Source organism: Urocampus carinirostris, chromosome 11 (assembly GCF_059441175.1).
Source record: "Urocampus carinirostris isolate Australia breed hairy pipefish chromosome 11, RoL_Ucar_1.0, whole genome shotgun sequence".
Lineage (NCBI taxonomy): Eukaryota > Metazoa > Chordata > Actinopteri > Syngnathiformes > Syngnathidae > Urocampus > Urocampus carinirostris.
The window spans coordinates 21,502,650-21,525,479 of NC_142359.1; the positions used below are offsets into that span (position 1 = coordinate 21,502,650).

The 22,830-nt window shown below is 41.7% G+C and overlaps 1 protein-coding gene across 1 annotated transcript in view; it reads right to left on the bottom strand.

Annotated features, from left to right (window-relative positions):
* lamb1b (laminin, beta 1b) overlaps positions 1 to 19,147 on the bottom strand; it is a 43,970-nt gene extending 24,823 nt beyond the window's left edge. The window contains exons 1-4 of the mRNA XM_088346803.1: positions 19,052 to 19,147; positions 16,960 to 17,135; positions 8,354 to 8,489; positions 3,161 to 3,234 (exon numbers count right to left, since the gene is read on the bottom strand). Coding sequence (XP_088202929.1) covers positions 3,161 to 3,234; positions 8,354 to 8,489; positions 16,960 to 17,135; positions 19,052 to 19,085 — 420 coding nt within the window. The 5' untranslated portion in view covers positions 19,086 to 19,147. The remainder of the gene's footprint in view (positions 1 to 3,160; positions 3,235 to 8,353; positions 8,490 to 16,959; positions 17,136 to 19,051) is intronic.
* Between the last annotated feature and the right edge of the window lie 3,683 nt (positions 19,148 to 22,830).

Genomic DNA, 22,830 nt, shown 5'->3' on the forward strand with positions numbered 1-22,830 from the left:
CAAGAACAGACGTTATTTACAGGCTCAAGTAATTGCTTAACAAATAAAGGTACTGCACTTCATGAAGATTATTTTAACAAAAAACTACTATCTGTCACGTGGATTACCAGAACAGAGCAGGGGACCCCAGAGCGTTCGTTACAAGTCTTTTATTTGGGGAAGCACAAGGGTTAGCGGGAAACTTCGGACGACGTAGCCAATCGTAGCGTGGGACGGAAGCAGGTTGAGTTTACCGGGACTGAAGAGATGATCGTAGCTTGGGACGGAGCAGGTCGGATCGGAGGCAGGCAGAGAGAATCAGGTAAACAAGGCACAGGTAATCGGGAGCGTCATACGGGGTACAGATGTGAATCCTCCGACAAGGAGTTCTCCGCGTAACGCGTTTAAAAGGGGAGCATTGACCAATCAGGAAGCACATTCCAGCGCGCCACATGATTACCCCAGGTGACTCCACTTGGGTAATCATGACAGAACCCCCCCCTCAAGGAACGGCTCCAGAAGTTCCCCAGGAAAAAAAATAAAAATAATTTTAACCCAAGACACGTCACAGGGAAACACAGGCAGATCAGGACAGGCAGAATCAGAAGAGTCCAGACTCAGGGGGGGTCAGATTCAGAAGAGTCCAGATTCAGAAGAGTCCAGATTCAGAAGAGTCCAGACTCAGGGGGGTCAGATTCAGAAGAGTCCAGACTCAGGAGGGTCAGATTCAGAAGAGTCCAGACTCAAGGCAGGCTTGGGAGTCGAACAGGCAGGCTTGGGAGTCGAACAGGCAGGCTTGGGAGTCGAACAGGCAGGCTTGGGAGTCGAACAGGCAGGCTTGGGAATCGAACAGGCAGGCTTGGGAATCGAACAGGCAGGCTTGGGAGTCGAACAGGCAGGCTTGGGAGTCGAACAGGCAGGCTTGGGAGTCGAACAGGCAGGCTTGGGAGTCGAACAGGCAGGCTTGGGAGTCGAACAGGAAGGCATGGGAGTCGAACAGGAAGGCATGGGAGTCGAGCAGGCAGGCATGGGAGTCGTTCGCAGTCATACGGCCGGAGATGCCTTAGCCAATTTCGCCATGTCGGAAATGACTTGCCGAACTGCACAACAGGAATCGCGCTGCTGATTCAGACTTTTATAGCGGTCAGGGGGCAGATGTACGAACGCGGGGTCCATTCTGGTCGGAGGATTCTGTCACGTGGATTACCAGAACAGAGCAGAGCAGGGGACCCCAGAGCGTTCGTTACAAGTCTTTTATTTGGGGAAGCACAAGGGTTAGCGGGAAACTTCGGACGACGTAGCCAATCGTAGCGTGGGACGGAGGCAGGTTGAGTTTACCGGGACTGAAGAGATGATCGTAGCTTGGGACGGAGCAGGTCGGATCGGAGGCAGGCAGAGAGAATCAGGTAAACAAGGCACAGGTAATCGGGAGCGTCATACGGGGTACAGATGTGAATCCTCCGACAAGGAGTTCTCCGCGTAACGCGTTTAAAAGGGGAGCATTGACCAATCAGGAAGCACATTCCAGCGCGCCACATGATTACCCCAGGTGACTCCACTTGGGTAATCATGACACTATCAAATCATAATTTTGAAAATAATCTTTCCGTTTTATTGCACAACTGTATGGATAAAGGCCACTATCTCGTCCTACAGAAAACATATTCTTCCATTATCAAATATATTTGAAAAAGCGCCAGGGAGCCACTAGGGAGAGCCAAAGACTTGCCTGTGGCTCCAGAGCAAATTTAGCGGGTCGAGTACTTCGACTTTGTTGGCAATAAAAAGCATCTTGTATTTAGCCAATTAGAATGCAGAGCACAATGCACAATGAAAAAGTAGTGAGACCACGATAAGTAAACAAAACCAAATACAGCAAGGGATTACTGTATTTGGTTTTGTGTCACCAGTAGCGAATCGTGGGCAACACGTAGAGACCGAGTCTGGCTTATACAGGGACAACAAACCGTAAAACATGAGCGCAGAACTTACGGCAAACGTCTGCTGAATTTTGGTGTTTTATTCCTAAAATTATTTTGGCAGTACACCATGTCTGGAGAAAAATAGAAATAAAATCTTGGACAATACCCAGAAACGGAAAAGGTGATATTTAAGTGGTTTGAAGCCCAAAGACAAAATTGATATGGCGTGTCTCAGTTAAGTGTTCATTTGCAAGATTAAAGATTGCACAAGCTAAGAAATATGGAAGGTTCACCGCTTCCACAGGTTGGTATACACAAGTTCAGCATGATTAACCAAAATCTAATAGATATGACATAGAACAATTGTGTAATCGCAAGACACTGCTTTTTTTCAAGGATTTATAGTTTCCCTTTATTATTTGAGTGATGGAGTTTTTGACCAACCAGAATTGTCACAGTTTGTATTATGACAGCGCCGTCCAATCAGAGGCGAGTTTCAACAGCAATACCAAATAAAGGCAAGTCATAGTTTGCGAACTGCACAAACCCCCTTGTTTGAGGAGATAGCACAGAGGCGGGCGCTGTTTACTGAAGTTAAAAGCATGCCACTAGTATTTAGTACTCACAAAAAAAAAACACAGAAAATGCACGTTTCTTTTAAAATCAATAATTGCATCAAAATTGGAATGGTTGGTTGGTTGTTTTGGGAGATCCCTTAACCAGTAGGGTCGTATTGGCACCATTTCCTGTGGTGTGTCTTAGGCAAGTACAGCCTGGTGGCACCCATCCAAAAAAATCGCATTTCTTTTTTTTTTTCCCAACTCATGCACCCATAGTGTACAAGTTTTCTGTTTTTTCCTTTATCATGTGACAGTTTTAGTGGGTTGGCTTTTATGCGAGAATTTACGGTAATTTGTACTTACTTTCAGAGCTTCTTTTGGGTGTCAGTAATCTGACAATCTACTTGTTAAATAAAGTAACCAGTTACTGGAACAAATGACTGACTATTCAGTAACGTGCCCAACACTGTTCACAACACACAAGAAAGTCGGGTGATGTCAAAAGTCATCATAAATCCAGCTGGCCACCCTCACCCTGACGGAATGATACCATTTTACGCTTCCCTCTCTTCCCACCACTCAGCTACATTCCTTCCCCACAGCTGGCCCTTGCCGACATGGATCTCAAGGGACCCTTTGCACCGTCGATTTATAAATGTATACAAGTGTTTATTTGTGTGTTTGTGCTGAAGGGGGTACCTTAAAAGTCATGATGAGGTGAGTGAAGTGAAATTCCGCCTCCAGGTCCAGTTGGATGGTCACGTTCTCCACACCTTTAGACAGGACAAAAATAATGACACTTCCTGTCTAGAGCATTGACACACAGCTAGCGCACGGTTGAAATATGTAATATGCAGCTGTGATTTTCTATCTAAAAACAAAAGGGTGATTTACTACCTCTGCCAAGGGAGCTATATGATCGGACTTTTACTAAATACTGACTACTTTTTATAGCCCAGTGATATTGATTCCCATGATGAAGTCAGTTTAGATCATGCATACTATATACAATTAACATATTTATAGACATCATTAGTGTAAAACTCATAGCCCGCGTATTTGGCCCACGAGACAGGAGAAGATCAAGAGAAAAATAAGCTGCATTGCGTCACACAATAACTTGCAGTTTGAGATATGTCGACTAGATGTCGCCAAAGCACCATTCATTAGGCACTCAACCTGGATGTATTTGCTGATTACCACTAATCCACCTGAGAACTTTGAGGAGACCCATCACGGTGTTAATTTACTTAAAATAAAAATCCCGGAAACGCTATTTAAGGCAGTACGACAGAAAAAGCACCTGTCTTTGCAGAAGTTTAATAGTGGTGTCCGTAACTTCAAAATATTCTATTTGCAGCTGCCATATTCTGGCTAAAATCATTCATTTCAGCCTCTGTCATGACATTTTGTTGTACGTGCAAGTACAGTGACTTTCTTAGATGCGCTTGAATGAACTCTTCTCTTTTTCATCTTTTTGGGGGTTGGGGTTGGCATTTGGACTGTATTTGAATCAGACACTACTTACTTTCACAATTTTTATCCTAGAATAAAATAAAACAGCGAGCATGTGCGTGTAATCACTCTCTCCGACCCCCCCAAACGCCCAAACCGCACCATCCTTATGCCTCCTTTCTTCCAGTGTAATGCGCTCCTTGGCCGGAATACCAATAAAATATTATGATAAAAGCAGATAGGTGCAGTAGGGCAAAAAAATAAAGGCTCTATGAACTCAGTTGGGCATTAACACATGTTTAACAGAGAAAAATTCTACTTTTAAATTTTTAAGGACACCGCAAACTACAATATATAGAAAATCTAAAAGAGAAGTTCCCATATTCCGATAAACATTTTTATAAAAAAATTAAAATGAATTATTTGAATTAGTGTTTGTGTGCTATTTTGGTCAATTTCCAGTCCGAACGAGTTTCCCTCAGTTAAATAAACTGTAGTGGAAACAAACTCAATTTTTATTTTGTGTTTCAACTTGATTTTTTTTTTGTTTTACAAATGCACAGTTGATAAACACCCCCTCAATAAAGGGAGAAAAATCCCTCAATAATTGTGTTATAATCAAATCTTATGTCCCTTAATCATCATTTCAATGTGATATATATATACACATATAGATTGGGTATCATTAATGTCTCATATTTGCATGTATGACATTTGGCTCAGCATGAACTATAATAAAAATAACACTACTCCTATTTTATCTTCTTACCCTACGTACTCATGAAAAGAGCCATATATAGCTTGCGACCCATAGTTTCCGAACCCCTGCTTCACACTAGACAGCGATATCTAGTCATCGTATATTACATTGTGTCCCTTTATAAGCTAACAAGCTAAACTCTTGGTCTGAAGTAGTATGTGTATATATATATATATATATATATATATATATATGGGTTCAAATCCAGCTCCAGACTTCCTGTGCGGAGTTTGTATGTTCTCCCCGTGCTTGCGTGGGTTTCCTCCGGGCACTCCGGTTTCCTCCCACGTTCCAAAAACATGCATTTCAGGTAATTGGCCGGTCCAAATTGTCCCTAGGTGTGAATGAGCGAATGCGTTGTCTGTCCCTGTGTGCCCTGCGATTGGCTGGCAACCAGTTCAGGGTGTCCCCTGCCCACTGCCCGGAGATGGCTGGGATGGGCTCCAGCCCCCCCGCGACCCTAATGTGGATAAGCGGTACGGCTGATGAGATGAGATGATATATATATATATATATATATATATATATATATATATATATATATATATATAGGGCAGCACGGCGCTTGTGCGGCACAGCTCATGTCATGGGAACCTGTCGTGGGTTCAAATCCAGCTCCAGACTTTCTGTGCGGAGTTTGTATGTTCTCCCCGTGCTTGCGTGGGTTTCCTCCGGGCACTCCGGTTTCCTCCCACATTCCAAAAACATGCATTTCAGGTGAATTGGCCGGTCCAAATTGTCCCTAGGTGTGAATGAGCGAATGAGTTGTCTGTCCCTGTGTGCCCTGCGATTGGCTGGCAACCAGTTCAGGGTGTCCCCTGCCCACTGCCCGAAGATGGCTGGGATGGGCTCCAGCCCCCCCGCGACCCTAATGAGGATAAGCGGTACGGCTAATGAGATGAGATATATATATATATATATATATATTATATGAGAGGAAAAATGGTGAGGATTGGTCCCTTCATTTCAGAGAAGGAGTATCCATTCCTGGTTTTGTTGTTGATGAATACTCAATAGTTGAACATCTGTATGTGTATTGGGCTGAAGAAATTTGGTATAAAAGATCCAAAGAATAAATTGAATTTTTTTTTTTTTTTAAAATCCCTTTGATATGTTTAACTTTTGATGAATTAGTAAAAATATTATGTATATTATTTAAATATATTATAAATGAATGCAATAAATGAATCCTGTATAAGACTATTCACCCATCCATTTTTTGCACTGCTTATCCTTACATGAATAATGTTACTAATTCAAAAGGAGGTCGCTTAAGCAAGCCATTTGACAGACAATAGAATCTTACGAATAATCTTGGACAGGTCAACCGGAAGAAAATAAAAAAATCACAAACAAAATGACAGCTCATCTGCAGCTTCCTGCTGCTTTGCGGCCATCTGCTGCGCCGACTGCTGATCCTCCCTCAGTCCCGTTCCCACCACTCCCTCGAAAGTAGATAGAGGGATTTCTGCTTTAGTCTCCCTTAAGAATGCAATATCTATTCTGCATCTGTTCCCATACAGTTTTACTTAATCCATTCATGCATAGGCAGTAAACGAAGATTATATGGATTTCTCACTTTGTTAGTTTACACCATTCCAGATGAACACTATCTCTACACACTATCTCTACACATCTAAACACAAAAATTTCGATATAGGAGTTTTATTTTGAAGGGAAATCTTGCTCCACAAACAACGGAAAATCCAGGTCACGAGCATTCCCAGAGGCTAACACTAAAGACCTCTCACTGCTCCTGAGTGCTCCCCGCCAGCTAGTCAGCCAATCTCCGTGTCATGATTACTCATTACACTCACCTGTGCCCGCTTGTTTGGCGCCAGCTGCTGCTAGTTACCTGATTGGTTCCCCGTCCTACTTAAGCTCAGTCCTTTTACTCACCTGTTGTCAGTCCGTTAGCGAACCTCTGTTCTCACAAGGTAAGCATTTTTGACTCTTACTCCCGTGCGTCCCGTTTTGTCACACGTTTTCTACTGGACCGTTCCTGATTTCCCCGTTTGTCTCCTGCTACGGCCTGTTTTTTGAACCCGACCACGTTTGGATCTCCCGTTCCGGCTAACATCTCATTTTTTGACCACGACCAGGTTCTGAACTCCCGTCTCGGCTAATGACCTGTTTTTCCGTCGACTACGCAACGATCCCCCACTCTGGAAGAGCCACTTCCACATTCGGAAGATGTTCCGATCCAGTGAGCGGCTTGCCACCCGCATCCAGCGAGCACCGGATCGCGTGCGCTGCCTTTCCTTTATATTTCAATAAACTTGTGATTAACGTTACGCATCTGGGTCCTACTTGTGTTCTGGTCGTGATACTCGGTTTGTCTCAGTTTGCGCACACGATCTGCTACAGGCAAAAAAAAAAGGATAAAGAATGTGTGTGTTAATTAATTTAAAGTTACAGTAACTTTAATTTTAAGTTTACTAAAAGTGCTTACGTATCACCAACAGTCTTTCGATCTCATAGCTGTCGACCTCAGCCAATGTCTCTCCGTATGAATGGTTGCAATTCCCCTTGTTAAGTGATAATAAACCTCAGAAACACAATGCAACACCTGTTTACTCACAGCAGGACAGAATTTATAGAATACAGCAACAATATTAGCAATCTACGATAACGGTGACTTCTGCTACCAGTGACCTAGACGATAAGAGCCTAAATGGGCAAGACGAAATTGGTTGTTTTATTTCCTGTACAAAAATTGTTACATGGAGTAAACAACCTAAAATGATGAAAAAAACATATATAATACAAGCAAAACGTATAAATTGACAGGTATGCGAGCTCCGTCACGGACACAAATCGTTACCGCTACTGCCTCCATGCTAAGTGCTCGTAATAAACTCACGTTTGATTTCGTTAATATCATCTGATCTATCTTATTGTATTTTAAGTTTAATTACTGTTTGAATGTGTTCATAGTGATCAAGAAGGTGTGTTTCGTAGCTTTTAGTGGTTTAATTGGATACTTTTAGAAGGACTGTTATGTTTCAATTAGGTTTCAATTATTTAATATCGCTAAAAATTTGCTTGTTACCAGGGTTGGGTAGGGTTTACTTTAACTTAATTACTTTCAATTACTTTTGGATTACTCCAATACCAAATATGCTAATAAAAGACAAAAGAAACTAAACATGAATAAAATCACTAAATTTTGTGCAGGCTTGGGGAGTAACGGAATACATGGAACGGCAAAAATGATTTTGGCAAGCTGTTTGGATTTATTTTCATTTTGTTTCTCTCGCATTTTATTTTTGTTTTGCCGGAGATCAAAGAGATCAAAGCCAGGAGAGAAAGCTTACCACGTGTTGTGAGTCATCATTTTATTCATATTTAGTTTATTTTGTCTTTTATTAGCATATTTGGTATTGGAGTAATCAAAAAGTAATTGAAAGTAATCAAGTTAAAGTAACCCTACCCAACCCTGCTTGTTACACAAGTAATTTGAGCTACAAGCACTATACAAAGTAAGCCCGTATGAAGAAGTACCAATGTAATCAGTGGCTGGCTGATGAAAACTTGGCATTTTTTTCCGAGGTGACTCATCAGTTCATAATCACATTTCTTGATGTGCACTTTAGGGACACACACCCGTTTCTCACCTGCGCCCCCACCCACCATCCACACCGTTCATTAAACTGCATCTTACAGTAGGACCTCACCATTTTGCGACTGCCACCACGTTTTGAGGCGGTCAGGGCCGAACGTTGTGACCACGTTTTCGATGGTGTGGCTCAGAGGGTTGACGTCTTTGTCATACGGGTCCCTGGAGTCGCACTGAAAGCAGTTGGTCTCCTCCTGATGGAGAAAAAAAAACTGTCAGAGCCAGAAAGGCAACACATTATACAAAAATTCCATGCTTTATGATAGCCTCGGGCAGCACGGCGGCGCAGTGGTTAGCGCGTGTGCGGCACAGTTCTCAGGTCATGGAAACCTCCTGCGTGGGTTCGATTCCAGCTACCGGCCTTCCTGTGCGGAGTTTGTATGTCCCCGTGCTTGCGTGGGTTTCCTCCGGGCACTCCGGTTTCCTCCCACATTCCAAAGAACTGGGCTAGTGTTGGGGGACTTGTGCCCTCCAATAGTGGCTGAAATCCGGGCCGGTGTTTGGGGAATTGTGCGCGTATTATCGGGCCGGTGTTTGGGGATTTGTGCGCGTATTATCGGGCCGGTGTTTGGGGAATTTTGCGCGTATTATCGGGCCGGTGTTTGGGGATTTTTGCATTTCAGGTGAATTGGCCGGGCCAAATTGTCCCTAGGTGTGAATGGGCGAGTTGTCTGTCCCTGTGTGCCCTGCAATTGGCTGGCAACCAATTCAGAGTGTCCCCTGCCCACTACCCGATGATTGCTCCAGCACCCCTGCGACCCTACTGAGGATAAGATACCAACAGCATAGTTTCAAAGGACTCTTCTCACCCCGACCAACACCTCTGTGACCTGTTGGCCTTTAGTAGCTGCTACAGGTCCCTTAAAACAAAAAAGTGAGTTTATAGGTCATTAAAATTAAAAACTGTGATTTTTAAAATAAATCAAAACAAAATGCACCCTCTTATTTAGAGAACAGTCGAGGATATACTCTCAGCTTTAGTAGGCCAAGGCTGGTAGTTTGATCTGGTGTCGTTTAATATTATTGCCCCTGAACTGCTAACACTTTTATTTTGTATTATCTTTATTCATTTCAAACCAGTATGGCAATTAAGGCAAAAAGTATTTTATTTCATAACTCCCATTTGAGTTTGTATAGCATGGTGAGTTGGTGCAGGTGTAAAACTGCATTTATTCTTTTAAAAAAAATCCAGTTATCACATTCAATACCAAACATGCAAACCATAATTTACCCATTGTTTTTGAATAAATGTGTTATGCTTAGAAAGATCACTTGTGTTTTATGATTATAATACGTAGGACAGGCTACTAAGGTAGGTTAAGTGATAAAGCTTAATACATAAAAACTACATAAAAAGCTTTTTGCGGGTGGTTTTGCTCCACATTAACCGGGTCTAAAAAATAATAATATTTTTTTTTTTTTTTTTTTTGAAGGGGCGTCGCTACTTCGCAGATTTTCACTTTTTGCGGGTGGTTTTGCTCACCATTAACCGGGTCTAAAAAATAATAATTAAAAATGTTTTTTTTTTTGAAGAGGCGTCGCTACTTCGCAGATTTTCACTTATCGCGGGTGGTTTTGGTCCCCATTAACCGCGATAACCGAGGTCTTACTGTAGTCTACAGTGCTGCTTTATTCAGCCTATAAAAAAGTTGAACAGATATCTATAATACATCGAGATGAAATGTGTACGCCCTATGATTAAGCTGCTGCTGATTGGTCCTTGTTGTTGCTGAGGCAGACGGGTCCCAGTATATTTCCAGGGTAGGCTGCGTGTGTGAAAAACCAGACAGGAGCAAAAGCTACAATGGAATGGTTCACCAAAAACCATATCAAGGTGTTAGAATGGCCAAGTTAAAATCCAGACCTGAATCCAATTGACAATCTGTGGAAAGAACTGAAAAATGCTGTTCACAAAAGCTTTCCATTCAACCTCATTGAGCTCGATCTGTTTTGCAAGGAGGAATGGGCGAAAAAATATCAGTTGCTTGATGTGCAAAACTGATAGAAACATATCCCAAGCGACTTGCAGCTGTAGTCGCAGCAAAAGGTGGCGCTACAAAGTATTAACTCAGCGGGGCTGAATAATTTTGCACACCCACTTTTTCGTTTTATATTTGTTAAAAAAGTTTAAAATATCCAAAAAAGTATGTTCCACTTCATGATTGTGTCCCACTTATTGTTGATTCTTCACAAGAAATTGTATTCTTTATGCTTGAAGTCTGAAATGTGGCAAAAAGTTAAAGGGGGCCACATAGTTTCGCAAGCCACTGTAACTTCACTGTTTTTTTCCATCTATCGAATCCATTTGAATCCAATACACGAGGAAGAATAATCATGTAGACCAGGGGTTGCCAACATTTTTCAACACGAGAGCTACTTTTTTGAAGGGCTAAAATAGCAACCTATGTTATTACTATGTTGTTACAATGGTAATAATATGTTATTACCAAGATGTAATTATTAGAAGTAAGATAAAAATAAGCACAGTCAACCACTAGAAATCCAATTTTCTATAAAATCACCCATCAGAACAAGTCTGTGGGCTACTCAATTGCTCTCGGGGACTACCTGGTGCACCAAATTTGACACCCCTGATGTGAACCTATCCAATTGTTATCATTTGCATTTATAAATTAATAGAATGAACTCGCAGAGATCTACATGTACATGTATACTTCATCTCATATTTGTTTATAAATTGATTGTTTCTCATCAAAATGGTTTTAAAACACTCAGGTCACCATTTTCTAGAATTAAATTTTATAAGACTAATTGAAAGAATTCAGAATGCAAATGGGCTAGCTTAGTAGGTATTTTTCTTGTTTGGGATTTGAGAAATATCTTAATAAATAAAATCCATCTTCTGCAACGCTTATCCTTACTCGAGTCGTGGGGGTGCTGAGGCTGGAGCTCACTTTGTGCAGTGAGCAGGGAACACCCTGAACTGGTTGCCAGTCAGTCGCAAGGCAATAAATGAAATACTTGGTAAATAATAGCAAGTACCATACGCAGTACACATTAATGCTTGATGGGAAAAAAAAAATGTATGGGCGGGGAGTTACACTCAAAGACACTGGGGACGAGAGTGACACCATACCAAACCCAAAAAGTGTATTAGTAAAACTTTATTTACCAGTACATATAATAGCATTATTTTTTTTAACCATTTTTGTTTGACGGGCCAGATTTAGACACCTGATGGGCCGCATGATGACTGCAGGCCCTTACTCTATCTCTAACACACAGCCGCCCACCTTTTCAGAGCTGAGAGTTACTTTGTGTTACTAATTGGCGCAAAGGGCTACCATTCTGATATACTTTTATAAAATATCAATTTGGTTCTTACAATGTGATTACCATGTAGTAATTATCCAGATCTATCTGATCTATCCATTTATATCTAGATCTCATCTCTCCATTAAACTGATTTAAAAATCCTGATTTGAGAGCGTCTGTGTCCGTGTGTGTGTGTTTGTATGTGACTTATAAGCTCCACAACAGCAGAGCGGATTTTAGTGAAAATTGACACAGTTGTTCTTCAGGCCTCCGTGAGTGTCTTTATCTAGGTTTCGTGCCAAAGCTCCCTTAATAAAAACCAGCAAAATTGATAAACATATGATTTCTGTGTCACTCCGTGGCGACCACAGACCACTCCAAGCAGCTGAATCCAATCTTTTATCAAAGTCAAAGCCTTGATTTATGCAACTGTTACTTATGCAAATGGTCGCAACGCCCGGTCGTTCTGTCTGTTTAAAGTTAAGTCAACCACGAAAACATGAAAGAATGAAAAACTTTATTTCGAACATTAAAATAAAAACAGGACAAAAACAATAAGTCAACAACAAAATAATGTCACATAACATGTTCGAAAAGGGGTAGTCAGAAGCAGATGCTTATTTTCCCTACCCCTTTATCTTCCCTATTAAATACATTTTACAAATCCTCTTCTCCTGTGTCTAATATAACAAAATCTCATGGATATACTTATTACATAGGTAAGATATCAATAACTATAATAATTACAATAATCACATAGTTTATACTCTAATCTTCATAATACCCATCATGTCAGTTAGAAATCAATTTTTTTTTTTTAAATTGCAATGACCCATCACTAGTGAGCTTTTTTCAGAACCTCACTCAGGTGTTCTTAGGGGGACTACATGGTGGCGCGTTCAATACATCCTGTGGAGGGAACTCAGTTCAGCCACTTGATGGCCTCTAGATGGTGTCAAAATACTACCCTTTTCAAGATTAAGCTCCTCAATTCACTTCGAATAAGTTTTCTTGGCAACAGATAGAGCCAAAGTAAAAACTTCCGTTCTGCCTTTCACAGGTATAGACAAAAGATATTTTTATTTTTAGTAAACATTAAATTCCTAACAACCAAGTAAGGAAAACTGGATTATTAGGATGTGACATCAGGTCTGCATCTGGTACCTAATCCACAATTACCATCCAACACAGCTGCAACGCATCGAGGCCACCTAGCGTAAACATAGTAAAGGAACGTTTACGACCTCATGTCCGCCTCTTCTGCGTTTCTGCTCAAATATTCCATGCACGAGGCCTCACTTCTACGTTTATGGTAGAAGAGTTACAAGAGTTTCACAGTAACCCTTTCCTCCTCCACACGTTTATTGCGCATACTTGAGGATTGTGCTCATCCTAGTGTACAAAGACGCCTCACAGTGAGTGTCTGTGTGTGAAATTCAATAAGGACGCCTTTGATGGCAAGCAAAAAGTCACCACTGGCACTTAGACGGATACACTCCTACAAGTGTGATGTCGCATAGAGCTTTATATTGTAAATAGAGAATGTCTGCACTCCCACACATCCCTACAACAAGCAGACACTGACCTCATGCGCCCGCAGAGGTTATGTGATTGAACCAAAACTTACAAAATATGTAACTAATACATCCATCCATTATCTGCACCGCTTATCCACAGTAGGGTCGCGGGGGTGCTGGAGCCCATCCCTGCTATCTTTGGGCAGTGGACAGGGGACACCCTGAACTGGTTGCCAGCCAGTCGCAGGGCACACAGGGACAGACAGTTCGCTCGCCCATTCACACCTATGGACAATTTGGACTGGCCAAATAACTTAACACGCATATTTTTGGAATGTGGGAGGAAACCGGAGTTCCCAGAGGAAACCCAGGCAAGCAGGGGAAGAACATGCAAACTCCACACAGGAGGTTCGATCTCATGACCTCAGAACTGTGCCGCAAGCGCGCTAACCACTGCGTCGCCGTGCTGCTCATATTTAGTACATTTTGTGAATTATTCTTACATATGTAGAGACCATTAAATGTATAAATTTACAACATCCTCGCATGAAAAACTCCCAAATTAAAAGAAAAGTTGCACACTGTGTAGACATTGCATATAAACTGGGGGGTTATTTACATGCATGTGCCTGTAGTATGACTAGATAAGTGTCCATTTGAACTAATTTAATGAAATCAAACATCTTAAAGGGACAACGTGTAATATTTGAACACTAGATGACGCTGTATTGTGCAGTGCAACTGAAAACAAGTGCTACAAAATTTCAAGAAATGAAATGATCTGCATTTATATAGCGCTTTTCAAGTCAATGACTTCCCAAAGCGCTTTACAATGTGCTCAACATTTCCCAATAGCGGCCTTGCAGCCATGTAAGGCGCTAACCTGCTTATTGGGGATATCAGGGGTTCAGTGTCTTACCCAAGGACACTTTGACATGTAGCAAACGACTGAGACTCAAGTAACTAAACTGTACTATTTTCCCTGTCATGTCTTGCCCAGTCTTTCACAAGGATTTTGTTTTTTTGGGGTATCTTCTGATGCAAAATGGCGGATAAACATATCAGCTCTTTCTGGATGAGCCTCATGTTATGTAAAATAAAGGCAAATTTCTTGACCTACCAGTATTTATTGTCAAGACCAGAACCGAAACAGGACCCACTTGCGTTGCGTTTCTCACAAGTTTTATTGGAAGAAAGTTAAAGGGTTGCGCCCACTTTCCGGTGATTGCTGGACGCGGGAAGCAGGTCGCTCTGAAACCTGGATTGTGCTCCAAACACGGAAGTCAATCTTCTGTGGCGAGCGATGGCGGTGTCGGGGACGGAAAAACAGGTTAGTAGCCGGGACAGGAGAGCAAAAACGTGGTTGGGGTTGTAAGCGAGTCGTAAGCGAGAATAGGAGAGAAGACGTGTTTGGGGACAAAAAGAGGTCGAAAGCTGGGACGGGTGAGTAGACGTGGCCAGGATCAAAAACGGTTCGAAGCCGGGGGACAGACGGGAGCAAAAAACGGGACAGGTGGGAGTCAGGGTCGAAAAAGGCTTGCCTAGTGTTCACTGAGGTTCGCGGACGGACTGACAAAAGGGGACAGATAGGTTCAAATACTGACAGGGAGCCAATCAGAACCCGCGGTGGTTGGCGGCAAATGAGCGGGCACAGCTGATTGTCATCAGTAATTATGACATCTATAAAACAATGCATGTTTATTTCATGTTCATTTATTTTTGCATATTATTCAAATCAGTTTGTTTTTTTTTACCACTAGAGCGAGCTAACTAATGAACAATTATAGCCCGAGAAATGTGACAATAATGTGATCAAGCCTTTTTATGAAACAAAATCATTTTTTTTAATAATACCTTATACAAAAAAATCTGTAACAATACTGTATACCTAAATTAAGAATGTCTTTTTTGGGGGCCACAACAATATCAATTTTGCTTTTATCTGACGTCTCCACTGGAGGCAGTAAATCACATAACCTGATTTAGTGTATAATGTTGTGTATGTAAATGAATCCTATAATCCAGAAGTGTCCAAATAATTTCCTTGGGGGCTCAAATACAGAAAAGATTAAGAATAAAGGACTCACTTATATTTATTTAAACTATAATTGTTTTATCTATGCTTTTCAATCCTAAAAAAAGGAAATCTGTTTTTATAATGTTTGTTCAGAATTTTATGAAAATGATCAACGAAAAATGGTCGGTGGGCATGGTTAAGAGCAAGGGTAGGGAATCTTTTTGACCCAAAGAGCCATAAAAGCAAGAATATTTCGATTTCTTTATTGAGAGAGCCACAACACATATTTTAAGACAATTTCAACAGAACCCACTCTCCAAACCAAAGCTATTTTAGTGCATTGTATTTCACTGTGTGAAGTTTGATGATTTGATAACATTTATGAAATAATAATAATGCCAGAGCCTGTGTCCCGTATCAACAAGTATTCCTTTTTAAACTTTTCTCCCTGCCACGGTTACTTAAGATTGTTGAGGCTCATTTTTTTCGTAAACAATGGTTCCAAAACCAGGTGCAAGCAGAGTTATTTTGTAAAAATGTCACAAAAGTCTGCAAAAGTTTTTAGATCTCTTTCCCTTCCGCGCCATGAGCGCGTGCAGGATAGAGGGGAGCGTGCTGTGTGTGTGTAGAGATCCACCCGCCCATTCAGCTCACACAATCAAATTGCTCCTGTAGCTTGGCTGGAATTTTGAGGCGTCTACAGTTTTTTTTTGTGGGTTTTCATCATAAGGTGTGTCAACAGTGAACACACTTTGTTTAATGTGCTTCCATATAAAGGATTAGCAACGCACAGCTAAACGGGTTCTATTTAGTGACACTCTGACTGTAAACTGTAGTTGAGTCTGTGCCCTATATATACAGGACCGAACCGTCACATGATAGTTGCTCCGGCTTAGCATGCGCCAGAAACCCAATTGGCTCAATTCAGAAAAGGCATTCCACAGTGAAAAGTTGCCTGTGTCAAGACCACAACGGAGACAGGACCCACTTGTGTTGCGTTTCTCATGGGTTTTATTGGATGAAAGAGAGGGTTGCGACCACGATCCGATGATTGCTGGACGCGGGAAGCAGGTCGCTCTGAATGCAGAAGTGGATCTTCCGTGGCGAGCAAGGGCGTGTCGGAAACGGAAAAACAGGTCAGCAGCCAGGACAGGAGAGCAAAAACGTGGTCAGGAGCAAGTCGTAAGCCAGGCAAGGAGAGTAGACGTGGTCGGGGACAAAAAGAGGTCGAAAGCCGGGGAACAGACAGGAGCAAAAAACAGGTAAGAGTCAGAGTCGAAAAAGGCTTGCCTAGTGTTAACTAAGGTTCGCAGACAGACTGACAAAAGGGGACAGATAGGAGAGGGTAGAAATAGGGACAGGGAGCAAATCAGAGTCCGAGGCAGTTGGCGCCAAAGGAGCGGGCACAGGTGATTCACATCGGTAGTCATGACAGCCTGTGTTGAATTTTATACCACAGCCATTGGTTCCTGACCACTAGTTTAGAGAAAACTTTTTTTAAAGTAGGCCTATTTATTATGCTTAAACATGCACATTTGTTTGTTTTTGTTTGTATTTCACTGAGCTGCTTAATTAGTTATTATTTATTTTACTGATCCAACACAGAAAACAGAAAGTCTGGATCCAGCCCCAGAGCCAAACTGAGTTTGACACCCCTGGGTTACTCTGTTTTAGAAAAGGCACCAGCCACCTACTTTTTGCAACAACATCTCCAGGAAGTGCTAAATCATAAATCACCCACCTACAAGAATTCTAGTCATAGTTTTATGAGGTTGCAATGTTCGGACACTGTAACCAACAGTAAAGATGATGCATTTGCTCAATATATCTCCTTTTACATCAGTATCTCCCTACCTCTAGGTGTCCCACAATGCAGAAGGTTTCAGCCCCACGCAGGCCGCAGGTGGAGGATGCACTGAGCTTGTGGGACCGTCCGATCAGAAGGTCTCCTGTGGCCGGGTAACAGCTGCCTTCTGTGCAAACATCTGCCAACTCGGGGACCTGCAACCAGGCGGGACTCCATAGAACCGCTGAGAGCAAAAAAGAGGACCACATGATTATCTGAATTTTCGCTCCACTGCAGGGGTCGAAAACGTATGGTCATGGGCCAGATAGGGATCTTTTCATGTACATCTGGCTTGGAGATAAAACGAGGGCCATGGTTATCCTCTCTGAGACTTTTAGTGTATGGGAAGCGACACAGCAAATATTTTGTCCAGTCGAAAATATTTAGAGCAAAGTTTCAACTACAGTTTACACCAGTAGTGGGCCACGAGGGCCTGCAAGGCCTTTTCTGCTGGCCGTAAAATTAGCTGAATCATGTGATGTAAATTATATTTTGTCCATTAATACTTTTTAAACAATTCCAAATTGGCTGTCAGCTTTTTTTGCATTGCTTCTCCCTGATTGGGCTTTCCGCCTTGGTTGTTCCTGGGCTCAGAAATCTACCCGGAGGCCTTCATAAAAAATCTTAAAGGTTGTGTCTCATAATTTCAGTCTTTAAGAAAGCAGTTGGTTTAGCCAATCAGATTCGGAGAGTGCGTTGGGAAATGTGACCAGTTTCACAAACTATGATTGGGTAGGGGGGCAGTAATCCACCAAAACAATTGCAACAACAGCCAATAAACTTTAAGAGAAGATCTGCACAAGGAATTAAAGTGTATCGTGTTAATTAAATAGTAAATAGCGGACTCAGAAGCGAGCAAGCCTTTCACAAGCGGGAAAAGGTTTTGTCGGCCACTCTCAGCCTAGAAGTAAGATCTAAAGCCTGAGCCTGAGCCCAAGCTTGACCTGACCCATCAGTATGTTTTGGTCAGCCAAGCTTCTCTCTTGCTGCTTTTTAAAAATTATCCACCCATTATTGTTCATTGTCTCTGTTTACACCGTCTTGTTTGATTTAGATTTTGTCACAAAAGGCAGGCTAATGTGTTGCGTGTACTCGCTTTTGGGGGCCTCATTGCGTCCCCGCACTCTGTCAATGTCCCCGTTGCCAGGTACTTGCCTCCCTGAGCTGGCACTGTCAGACCCCCAAAAAGAAATCCGTGGCAGGGGCCAGATTGGCCAAAATCACTTCTCGCCCACCCGAGCCCTCATGGATATAGTGGGAAAGTTCACTTCCAAGAGCCAGTTTGTTCACCGATGACACGTCACAACCCCTCCCTTTTGGCTTTACGCCTCTTAGGAATCATTTATATAAAAGCTCATTAAACAATCTATGATCACTGTTGACATGCTTTAGAATGTAAACCCACAAAAAAAAACTGTAAACCCGAAACCCGAAAGCACCCAGGGCAATTCTATCGGTAAGCTATACGGGTGGGCAGATCCACACCTACATAGAGCACACCCTTACGTACATCTGGATCCTTCTTGTTTGCAGTATTTTGTCACATATTTACAAAAAAAAAAACTCTGCTCACACCTTGTTACTATTATTTACAACAAAATCGATGGTCATAATGTGCCTCAACAATCTTAAGTAGCTGCATTAGAGAGAAACATTTTAAGTGATATTTTTGTTGATATGGGACTTAGGCACTGGCTTTATCATTTTATAAATTTTATCAAATCATAAAACATCACACAGTGGAACAAGCCTTTCCTGAGAGTGAGTTTGTTGGTTTTGTTAAATTCTATCATAAAATATACGTTGTGTCCTACAAAAAAAATAAACATGTTTACCTTTCATGGCTTTTTCAGTCAAAGAGGCCCCCTAACCCTGCTCTAGGTCATGCACAGAAAGTACCACATCACACACATTACATATGGGAATTAAATTTAAGCTCTTGAACATCCCGGCTACTGTCAGGACAAGGAAAGTAAGTAATATCTGGCATGTGGCTTCCATTAACCGCCGTGTTGTTGTTTCCTTTTTTGGGAGTGATGACCAAAACATGACATTCCCTCATACAGTTGACATAATTCATATTTTCCTCATAATACTCACCAAAAGTGGTCCAAAAGTGGATGAGCAACGTCATGTCAGGGTTCTGACAACCAGTCCGGGGTCTTGATGGCTCCTGTATGTGTGCGGCTCTCTTTCTGGAAGTTTGTGTGTGTGAGTAGTGAAGAAATTCTGAGGCGTGGGAGTTTTCCTTAGAGAAGTTGGCATCCCTCCTCCAACTGCTCCTCCCAGATATCAGCGGCGCGCCACCTGCCGGTGGAAATGGGTTAAACGTGGGAGAAAATACCAGTTGTGTTCAATTGCAACGTTGGTTGGTTGGATCCAATAACCCAGTGACTTTCAACCTTTTTTGAGCCAGGGCACGATTATTACATTAGAAAAATTTTGCGGCACACCACTAACAAAAAATGTTATAAAAAGACACTGAACAGTATGTTTAATTACAATAATATTTGTAATACCCCCGGTTTTTACAGCACGGACCCTTGACAATGACATAATGTTTGCAGAAAATGATTCTTAAACATTTTATAAAATTTTAAATTTCAAAAAGTGACATTGGATATTGCACGGCGGCGCAGTGGTTAGCGTGTGTGCGGCACAGTTCTGAGGTCATGGGAACCTCCTGCGTGGGTTCAAATCCAGCTACCGGTGTGCGGAGTTAGTATGTTCAGCCCGTGCTTGCGTGCGTTTCCTCCGGGCACTCCGGTTTCCTCCCACATTCCAAAGACATGCATTTCAGGTGAAATGGCCGGTCCAAATTGTCCCTAGGTGTGAATGAGCGAGTGGGTTGTCTGTCCCTGTGTGCCCTGCGATTGGCTGGCAACCAATTCAGGGTGTCCCCTGCCCACTGCCCGATGATAGCCCCAGCACCCCCGCGACCCTACTGATGATAAGCGGTGCAGCTAATGAGATGAGATGAGATGAGACATTGGATAATTTCTTACGGCACACCTGACGATCTCTCACGGCACACTAGTGTGTCGCGGCACAGTGGTTGAAAATCACTGCCTTAACCACTGGGGTCGCAAGGGCACCATTACCTGTGGTGTGTCCTGTGCTAGTCCTGCCTGGTGGCGCCCATACCTCTCCAAACTGGTATGTTTCCACCCGGTCTCGAACCGGGGACTTTTTGGTAAAAAAAAAAAGAAGAACGATTGTACATGAATGCAATTCGCATCCCTTCACTTTAGTGGGAGTGTAAATTATACCTATGGGTATTCCCAAACATATATTTTGTCAATTAGGTACAGACAAGTATTGTTCTTCCAAACAATGATGCAAATATGTTGCAAAATCCTCGACGCTCCGGGGGACTTGAGACATGTCCTTGCACTCATGTAGGTTTTAGATCTGGGACTGGTCTAATAATAGTCTGTAGTCTGTAATAATCTGTGGTCTGCGCAGCCCTTTGAGACTCCTCGTAATTAAGGGCGTTACAAACATGACATGGCCTAACAGATTGACCCATTGTTTAGCATATATTTTAAGACACAATTCATCAAAAACACCAAACCCGCTATCCAGACAAAAGCTAATACATCAGGACATCTTATATCGCTGTGTGACATTTGATGATTTGATAGAATCTATTAAAAAATAATCATGCCATAGCCTTTGTCTCATATAAACAGGGATCCCTTAACCACCCATGTTGTAGGAGCACCACTTCCTGCGGTGTGTCTCGGTCAAATACAGCCTGTTGGAGACCATCCCTCTCCAGGTTGTTTTCTTTTTTTTTTTCTAGGGTGAGTATCACAGTATCAGGGCAGTATAAATCGATACCGATCCCATGCCGATAATTTTTGCTTGAAAATTTCATGATCACTGAATAATTGAATCCTTGCACCCTTAGGTCAGTGTATTATTTCGATAAAACAATTGTCTATTTTTTGTTAAATAACTACAATACCAACTTTATCAGTACAGAAATCAAAGTATTTCAGCTACGACAACAACTTTTTCGGAACAAAAGTCGAGAGAATCAAACCAAAAATGCAGCAATGTAATAAAAATACAAAAACAGTTTAACAATGTCAAGTCAAGTCATGTTTATTTATATAGCCCTTAATCGCAGAGTCTCAAAGGGCTGCACAGAGCACAGATTACTGCAAACCACAGACTATTATTACACCATTCCTTGATCTAAAACTTATATGAGGGTAGGAAAAACTCAAAAACTTCAACATGAGGAAAATGAAGAAACCTTGAGAATAGAACGCACATGAAGTATTCCCCCTTCCCGGATGACAAGGCTGCAATGGATGTTGCAATAACAAATAATACACAGATATTGTCAACTTAAAATATAGGTTGTTCATATGCTATGGAATAGAAGTGTGTTTTAAGCTTAGATTTAAACATTTCCACTGAGGTTGCAGATTGAATCTCAGGGGGAAGAGCATTCCACAGCACTTGGGCCCTAATGGAGAATGCTCTCAAACCTGCGACTCTTGGGATCACTAGTAGACCAACAATTTCAGAGCGAAGGTTCCAGACCGGAACATAGGGGGAGATTAAATCTGAAAGATATGAGGGAGCAAGTTCATGCATGATTTTGTATAATACCAATGGCGTCAAGACAATTAAAATACTGTGTTTTCCTGATCATAAAGTGCATCCAAAACCCCTAAATATGCTTGCAATTTAAAAGTGTGCTTTATAACGTGGTACACCTTTATAGAGCTGGAAATATGGTAAACACATTCAGAGATGTATAATCATAATGAATGCCTCTAAATACCTTAACAGTTTATGAATGAATCAATTCATTTTAGTTGGGAAACCAGATTTTCTAATTTTTATGTTCTATAAAATAGGTTTTATTTAGATTCTGTTTTAAGATCATGCCCCTTATAGTTCCTTGCGCCTTATACATAACAAAAATCTTTCACATGGGGGTATTTTCTAAAGTGCGTCTTATAATCAGGTGTGGCTGATTTGGTACGTTTCATTGCACAATATTTGGAAATTAAAATCATTATACCAGTAATAGTTATGATTGGAAAACAGTATTGATTTTAAGATAATGGTATTGTGCCCTGCGATTGGCTGGCAACCAGTTCAGGGTGTCCCCTGCCCACTGCCCGGAGATGGCTGGGATGGGCTCCAGCCCCCCCGCGACCCTAATAAGGATAAGTGGTACAGCTAATGAGATGAGATGAGATGAGATGAGATAATGGTATTGATCTGATCCAAGTACTCACTCGGTATCGATAACACCAATATTTTGGTTGATCATTTACTGCGTTATTCCGCTACTTATTAAATGCAAACAAGAATTTGTATCTTCTGGGGAGATTACCCCTTGGGAGGCCCCTTCTCAAGGTTTCTTATTCTCCTCATGTTGAGGTTTTTGAGTTTTTGGTTTAAGATCAGGGGATGGTGTAACCTTAACATGTACAGTCTTTGAGAAATTTTGTGATTAAGGGCTATGTACAAATAAATGTGACTTGACTTGACTTCTGGTTGCTTACTACTACTGCAACTTTCTTGTTCTCACATGTAACCCTTGACCTGGTGGGCATGTTTACCCACAAAATACTACTAAATGTAGTAATTGTGGCACCGTCTTACGCACTGAGTATAAGGGCATTGAAATTCTTCGAATATAAATATTCTCCCTACCATATACTTACTGACATCCAGGCTGAAAGTATAACGACAAAATAAAATTAAATCAGGGAGTCAGCTTGTAAATGCATAATTCGTTGAGTGTCACTGGCAGGTGATAGTAAGCAGTGTGTAGAGAGAGGGCGTGGCTTATATAAGAACAACAAGCAAACAGGAATTCGATGAGTCAAATATGAGGCCAGAGTTTA